Source organism: Euprymna scolopes, chromosome 41, assembly GCF_053919585.1.
Source record: "Euprymna scolopes isolate OS-2025 chromosome 41, ASM5391958v1, whole genome shotgun sequence".
Lineage (NCBI taxonomy): Eukaryota > Metazoa > Mollusca > Cephalopoda > Sepiida > Sepiolidae > Euprymna > Euprymna scolopes.
This window is the reverse complement of record NC_136522.1, coordinates 5171734-5179819: the sequence shown is the minus strand read 5'-3', so window position 1 is coordinate 5179819 and position 8086 is coordinate 5171734. Positions and strand designations below refer to the sequence as shown.

Genomic DNA, 8086 nt, shown 5'->3' with positions numbered 1-8086 from the left:
TTTGATCTTGTCTCGAAGGCCAGTTGTACACAGACGGTCGATCTTTTACAACCATGAATGATTGAATTGTTGAAATTAAAGTTTTAAACTAGCGAATACGTTTCATGCACTCCGTCGTTGTTCTCCCACTGACACGCAAATTAACCCCACAAATTTTTTTTTTTAATCCGTTGTTCTTTTTTTGCCCCACTGACACGCGTTGACTTACTATAACACGCGCGTGCGCGCGGACACACACATATATATATATATATATATATACTAGCAGTTCCGCCCGGCTTTGCTCGGGCCCTATGTACTGTTCATCAGGTTATGTGCATATGCATGTATTAAAAAGTGTGAATATGTAAAGTAATGCCTTTCTGTATAATAGTCTTTCTTAACTACCATACAGAAAAGACAGACAGACAGACATTTTCACTTTTATTGATATACTAGCATGGGTGCCCGACGTTGCCCGGGTATTTGGAGGTTTATGTTGAGCAAAAAAACAAAAACAAAACAGTTAATTTTTTTAACTTTTATCCCTATTATGACCCCTTAAAATTTATTGTTTTTGGGCTCAAATCAAGTGATTAAGTTAGATCCATGTCCAAGAAACCTATATCTAAAATTTCAAGTATGTAGACACAAAATTGTCGGAGGAGTTTGGTAGAGTTCTCAAAGGTCAAATCGTTGAACTTTGACCCCTTAATCGCCAAATTTCTGGCTGAAAATCGATCACATCGATTTTCCCAACTCTCAGTACCCTGTATGTTTAATTCCGAGTCTGTAGACTTGAAATTGACTGAGTTTAAGCGTATGGAAATGTACACACACAGACACAGAGACAGACAGACACACAGACAGATACACAGACACGTTCACTTTTATAGATATACTAGCATTTCAGCCCGGCGCTGCCCGGGTGTTTGGGGGTTTATGCTGAGCAAAAAAACAAAACAAAAAAAAACGGTCAATTTTTTTTAATTTGACCCCTATTATGACTCCTTAAAATTTATTGTTTGGGGCTCAAATCAAGTGATTAAGTTAGATCAATGTCCAAGGAACCTATATCTAAAATTTCAAGTATGTAGACACAAAATTGTCGGAGGAGTTTGGTAGAGTTCCCAAAGGTCAAATCGTTGAACTTTAACCCCTTAACAGCCAAATTTCTGTCCGAAAACCGTTCACATCGATTTTCGCAAATCTCAGTACCGTGTATATCGAATTTCGAGTCTATAAACTGAAAATTAACAGAGTTGTTGCGAAGGAAAATGTACACAGACATACAGACAGACAGACAGACAGACACACACACACACACAGACACGTTCACTTTTATAGATACTAGCATTTCAACCCGGCGTTACCCGGGTGTTTGGAGGTGTATGCTGAGCAAAAAAAAAAACAAAAAAACGGTCAATTTTTTTAACTTTAATCCCTATTATGACCCCTTAAAATTTATTGTTTTGGGCACAAATCAAGTTATATATCCAAGGAACCTATATCTAAAATTTCAAGTGTTTAGACCCAAAATTGTCAGAGGAGTTTGGTAGCGTTCTCAAAGATAAAATCGTTGAACTTTGACCCCTTAACAGCCAAATTTCTGGCCTAAACCCGATCACATAGACTTTCCCAAATCTCAGTACCCTATATATCAAATTTCGAGTCTGTAAACTGAAAATTAACAGAGTTATTGCGAAGGAAAATGTACACAGACACACAGACACGTTCACTTTTATATATATATATATATATATATATATATATATATATATATATATATATATATTATAATATTCCGAATTTTAAATTTTGAATTTGTCCGAATAATCTTGAAACAATTGTAACGAACGATGAAATATACTCTTTGTTACTATCAATCCATTTTTTTATGTCTTCATTTTGTTAAAACAATATGTGTGTGTGTGTGTGTGTGTGTGTGTGTGTGTGTGTGTGTGTGTGTGTGTGTGTGTGTGTGTGTGTGTGTGTGTGTGTGTGTGTGTGTGTGTGTGTGTGTGTGTGTGTGTGTGTGTGTGTGTGTGTGTGTGTGTGTGTGTGTGTGTGTGTGTGTGTGTGTGTGTGTGTGTGTGTGTGTGTGTGTGTGTGTGTGTGTGTGTGTGTGTGTGTGTGTGTGTGTGTGTGTGTGTGTGTGTGTGTGTGTGTGTGTGTGTGTGTGTGTGTGTGTGTGTGTGTGTGTGTGTGTGTGTGTGTGTGTGTGTGTGTGTGTGTGTGTGTGTGTGTGTGTGTGTGTGTGTGTGTGTGTGTGTGTGTGTGTGTGTGTGTGTGTGTGTGTGTGTGTGTGTGTGTGTGTGTGTGTGTGTGTGTGTGTGTGTGTGTGTGTGTGTGTGTGTGTGTGTGTGTGTGTGTGTGTGTGTGTGTGTGTGTGTGTGTGTGTGTGTGTGTGTGTGTGTGTGTGTGTGTGTGTGTGTGTGTGTGTGTGTGTGTGTGTGTGTGTGTGTGTGTGTGTGTGTGTGTGTGTGTGTGTGTGTGTGTGTGTGTGTGTGTGTGTGTGTGTGTGTGTGTGTGTGTGTGTGTGTGTGTGTGTGTGTGTGTGTGTGTGTGTGTGTGTGTGTGTGTGTGTGTGTGTGTGTGTGTGTGTGTGTGTGTGTGTGTGTGTGTGTGTGTGTGTGTGTGTGTGTGTGTGTGTGTGTGTGTGTGTGTGTGTGTGTGTGTGTGTGTGTGTGTGTGTGTGTGTGTGTGTGTGTGTGTGTGTGTGTGTGTGTGTGTGTGTGTGTGTGTGTGTGTGTGTGTGTGTGTGTGTGTGTGTGTGTGTGTGTGTGTGTGTGTGTGTGTGTGTGTGTGTGTGTGTGTGTGTGTGTGTGTGTGTGTGTGTGTGTGTGTGTGTGTGTGTGTGTGTGTGTGTGTGTGTGTGTGTGTGTGTGTGTGTGTGTGTGTGTGTGTGTGTGTGTGTGTGTGTGTGTGTGTGTGTGTGTGTGTGTGTGTGTGTGTGTGTGTGTGTGTGTGTGTGTGTGTGTGTGTGTGTGTGTGTGTGTGTGTGTGTGTGTGTGTGTGTGTGTGTGTGTGTGTGTGTGTGTGTGTGTGTGTGTGTGTGTGTGTGTGTGTGTGTGTGTGTGTGTGTGTGTGTGTGTGTGTGTGTGTGTGTGTGTGTGTGTGTGTGTGTGTGTGTGTGTGTGTGTGTGTGTGTGTGTGTGTGTGTGTGTGTGTGTGTGTGTGTGTGTGTGTGTGTGTGTGTGTGTGTGTGTGTGTGTGTGTGTGTGTGTGTGTGTGTGTGTGTGTGTGTGTGTGTGTGTGTGTGTGTGTGTGTGTGTGTGTGTGTGTGTGTGTGTGTGTGTGTGTGTGTGTGTGTGTGTGTGTGTGTGTGTGTGTGTGTGTGTGTGTGTGTGTGTGTGTGTGTGTGTGTGTGTGTGTGTGTGTGTGTGTGTGTGTGTGTGTTAGCGATACTTTTTGAATGAATTCAATTATTTATACGAAAGTGCATTTTTACCTAAATGCGAGTTGGGAATAATTTTTTTCCTTTGTCCAATTTGGTACCCCCTAAATGGGGAACGGCATAAAAAATTATATATATATATATATATATATATATATATAGTGTGTGTGTGTGTGTGTGTGTGTGTGTGTGTGTGTGTGTTTATATACAAGAGGGTGTGTAACTCGTACTTCGTACGATAAAGTCATCCTTTTTTTTCTAGCGTGTCCACTTAAATTCGCTGCCTCAGACTAAGTATTATCAGCCTGCTCGTTTCTTCCCCGTGTAGAAAACTAAAAACTACCACCGTCATCATCGTCACTGTTCGAGGTGGAAGGCGGCCAGTGCTCCCTTCCTTTCTCTCTCTCTCTCTCTCTCTCTCTCTCTCTCTCTCTCTCTCTCTCTCTCTCTCTCTCTCTGTTCTCTGTTTCCGTGTCCACCTCTCTTTCCCGATAACACAACACAAGTCACTCGTTCGGTGGCTTTTCGCTTCATTTTCTGCGTGTCTCTAGGAGGGAGGGACCAGAAACTGGAGGAAGGAAAAAAAAAAAAAAAAAAAACACCCTTCCCCTCCAGGAGGAAGCTGGCTTTACAACTGGTACGTCGACAGGACGATGCGGATGTAGCGCTGACTCCATCTCACTTTTACAACAATACACGAGAGAATACGGTTTACCAGAAGTATTTTTTTTTTAAAGAAGAAACATAAGAAGCCTAGATCCAAAATTCTTAAACAATAGTTAAAAAAAAAAAACGATCAACCCTAACAAAAAAACAACTAATTATGTAATAACTAAAAAAAAAAGCAAGAAACTTTATTATATATTAAAACCGTCTATGTATAAAATGTATATTTGAATTTTTCTTTTTTTTTTTTCTTTGTTTTCTTTTTTTTTTTTTTTCACATCGGAATTCATTTCTTACTTCCATTCGGAGTAAACACATTAGAGAACACTTGTACATCGTTCATATTTATATAGCTTACGAACCCACTGAATCTCGCCCTCTAAAAGGGTACACACGGATTTATAAGTCATTAAAAAAGAAAAAAATGTTTTTTTCTGAACGGTGTCGAATCTGCGGCGAGGGCTACGACCTCAACGCAAGCAAACCAGAACATCCCGGCCGCCACAAGTCGGAAGAGAACCCGGCCATTTCTTGCTACCCTGCGAGACAAACAGGTGACGTAAAAAGGCAAGTGCCCCACGGACATATTACTAGGTCACGATTCTCGTCCCCGAGGAGTTTTAATACCAGGAAACGGCCTTGGTTGTCGTCCGCTTCGTCGCCAATGCTTCCTTCGACAATCTCATCTACCAAACTAGTTGTTACAGTTTTTCTAGTGTTATGTCTGCATTTGCACAGCCAGGGGACTGTTCAGGGACTTTCTCTGCCGGAGCACAAGTCCCTGCCCATGCATCGAATTTCTTCGACCCAGAGCGTTCCTTTGTACACAGAGCAGGACTCTACGAACAATAATACCTACAAGCAACCTTCTCATAAAACTTCCAACGACTTGTATATGGACCCTTGCAAAGCAGGTAAGTTTGTTAAAAAGGTGGGGGTGGGATTTTGTTCGGAGGGGGGAGGCTATTTTGATATAAATATTAGAGTAGACCGAAGAACAAAATCGTTTTGAGAGGTGCGTGTGACTTTTATGTTCAATTAAAGTTATATATATATATATATATATATATATATATATATATATATATATATATATATATATATATATATATATATTATTGCTGTTGTTGTTTCATGTATCTACATAAAATCTTCATATTTACTTGCCTCCCCACGAGAGCAAAGTTAGAGAAAAGATAGGTTTTTCATGTGGAGAAAATCCAGCTCACCAAAAAAGAACAGAACAGGAATAAAAATTAAAATTGCCTCCATCATGAACGATCCCTCCTCCACTGACCTAGGACAGAAAAGGTGAATGAAGCACCAGAACAGATACCACACCGTGATCTTATTGTATCGATTGTTAATATTACTTTCAATCGTGCTCAATACGAGTGTAGAGCTTTTAGCCTGAGTATTTCCTATGAGAATGAAACGCGGATGGTATGGCGATAAATATAGTTTCATAACCCAATATATATATATAGTAAATATATATAGCAGTTAATCTACAAAGAATGTTACGCGTTTTATTCTCGTGATGAATCGTCAGGCTACAGCGGAAAACTCTGTGCAGCTTAATTGCCGTATATAGTTTTTAAACTTACTACCTACCCCTTCTTACGTATCGAGCACTGTCGAAGTAAATGCTGAAAATATTTACATAAATAGTTATGACGATACCTAAAATGTTATATATATCTCGATAGATTCACCCACTCTGATGAGACGTAGACGACGAAACACGTGTCAGTGGATAATTATATTTTAAAAACAATACATATGCCGCTCGCCATATGGGGGTACCAAATTGGTTAAATAGAAAATTATACACAACTTGCATTTAGGTAAAAATGCACTTTCGTAAATAACTGAATTCATTCAAAACGTATCGCAAAAACAAATAACACACACACACACACACACACACACATATATATATATATATATATATATATATATATATATGTGTGTGTGTGTATGTGTGTGTGTGGAAATGTTTTTTCAATTGTATTTAACCTTATTTATACTAATCCTTAATTCATGAAACTCAATGTCATTATAGAGCATATAACAAATAAATGACAAAGGTCTATATTCTAAATTGCAAGATGTTGACCATCTTACAATTTATTCCTTTAAGTACGTTGACATGCACAATTCTTGCGCTACGAAACAGGTGCTGCCAAGGATTGCGTGTGTCAACATACTGAAAGGAATAAATTGTAAGATCGTCAACATCTTGAAATTTGGAATACACACTTTTGTCATTTATTTGTTTATATATATATATATATATATATATACACATATATATATATATATATATATATATAGTAAAACTATTTTATTTATACAAACATAGCATAGATACACATTTCAGAACATGTTTCCAGTGTAGCTATAATGAGCTAGAATTTCACATTGTAGAAGTTAATCATCATTAAGCAACGTTGAATCTGGTCACTACCAAAATGGGTGACCTTTTGGGAATACCAGGAACGGTATGTGCTCTCTGCATATCTCGGTATTGTTTCGAGTCCTCCTGGACCTTTTCTTGCTACAGGAATCAGGCAGTGCCTATTCAAAAGAAGTGCGGTTAGAGATTGTGCAACACTTGCTTTACAATTACACGCGCAAGCATTTACAGGGGGTATCCATTGTTTCTAAAGAATAAACGTAGGCCGTTTTTTTAATCATAATGGAAATTATCTGGATCTTTACTCTGTGGATATGATATATCTCGGTGAGTGCCTATGTGTGTATGTGTGTGTTTGTTTATGTGTATGTGTTTTTATGCGTGTGTTTGTGTGTGTATGTGTTTATGTCTGTGTTTTGTTTATGTTATTGTGTGTATGTGTTTACTGTTTGGGTTTGTGCGTGTGCTTGTGTTTGTGTGTGTTTACGCCTGTGTATATGTTTATGTGCGTGTTTGTGTGTTCGTGTTTCTGTTTGTGTTTGCGTGTTTTTCTCTGTGTGTGTGCGTTTGTATGTGCATGTGTTTGTGTGTGTTTGTGTGTGTTTATGTATGTGTTTGTTTATGTGTGTTTGCGTTTTTGTTCATGTTTGTGTCTGTTTATATTTGTGCATGTGTTTGTGTGTATGTGTGTATGCGTTTGTGTATGTGTTTACGTGTGTTTGTGTGTATGTGTTTATGTGTGTTTTTGTCCATGTGTGTGTTTGTGTATATGCGTATGTGCGTCTTTGTGTATACGTGTATATGTTTGAATTTGTGTATATGTGTATGCGTTTGTGTGTGTGTTTCCGTATATGTGTCTGCGTTTGTGTTTGTGTGTGTTTGCGTGTATGTGTATGATTGTGTGTGTTTGCGTCTATGTTTTTGCATGTGTTTGTGTACGTATATGTGCATGTGTTTGTGTGTTTGTATTTGTGCATGTGTTTGTGTGTGTGTTTGTGTGTGTGTGTTTGTATGTGTGTTTGTATGTGTGTTTGTACGTGTGTGTGTTGTGTTTTATAGCATAGGAGAAAAAAATGGAATATACTGTCTCATTTTATTTTATTTATAACGGGAATATTGTTTTTTGTTTGTTTGTTTGGGGGGTTGTTTTGTGGGGGTTTTTTGTTGTTTTTTTTTGTTTTGTTTTGTTTTTTTGCTGATGCAGGATACGGACCGTGCTGAAATAATGTTACTATGTAGAAACCCTATTTTTAACGCTTGGCGTGTGTAGGCTTTGATAACTATTCTGTAATTTCACCTAACAAATTTATAACACGCTAAAACTTAAAATTAGCGTTTTATAACTGCATAATTTTTTTTTTTACCTTGATTATCAACGTAACGATATTGTAATAGGATTGTTAATTCGTACATGGAAACGAGGGGAAGGGGTTAACCACTTTAAATTTACCAATATATGTTATTTACAATTAATGAGATTTGTACCTTTTCACATTCAATCTATGCTGACTACAACCTTGGATCCCACTCACAAAATGTAATTTATAAAACTGTGTCTGTCTCCATTTTTTTTTTTTTCAAAGTGCACCTGTTCTGTGGCGCAAGGTCGAAGAACTGCGTGAAGC

General features: G+C 38.3%; 1 protein-coding gene across 1 annotated transcript in view; it reads left to right on the top strand.

Moving 5' to 3' along the window:
• Positions 1-3841: 3841 nt before the first annotated feature.
• Positions 3842-8086, top strand: part of LOC145266316 (tolloid-like protein 1) — a 213627-nt gene continuing 209382 nt past the window's right edge. Inside the window, exon 1 of the mRNA XM_080121875.1 lies at positions 3842-4956. Within this exon, the coding sequence (XP_079978001.1) occupies positions 4467-4956 (490 nt within the window). The 5' untranslated portion in view covers positions 3842-4466. The remainder of the gene's footprint in view (positions 4957-8086) is intronic.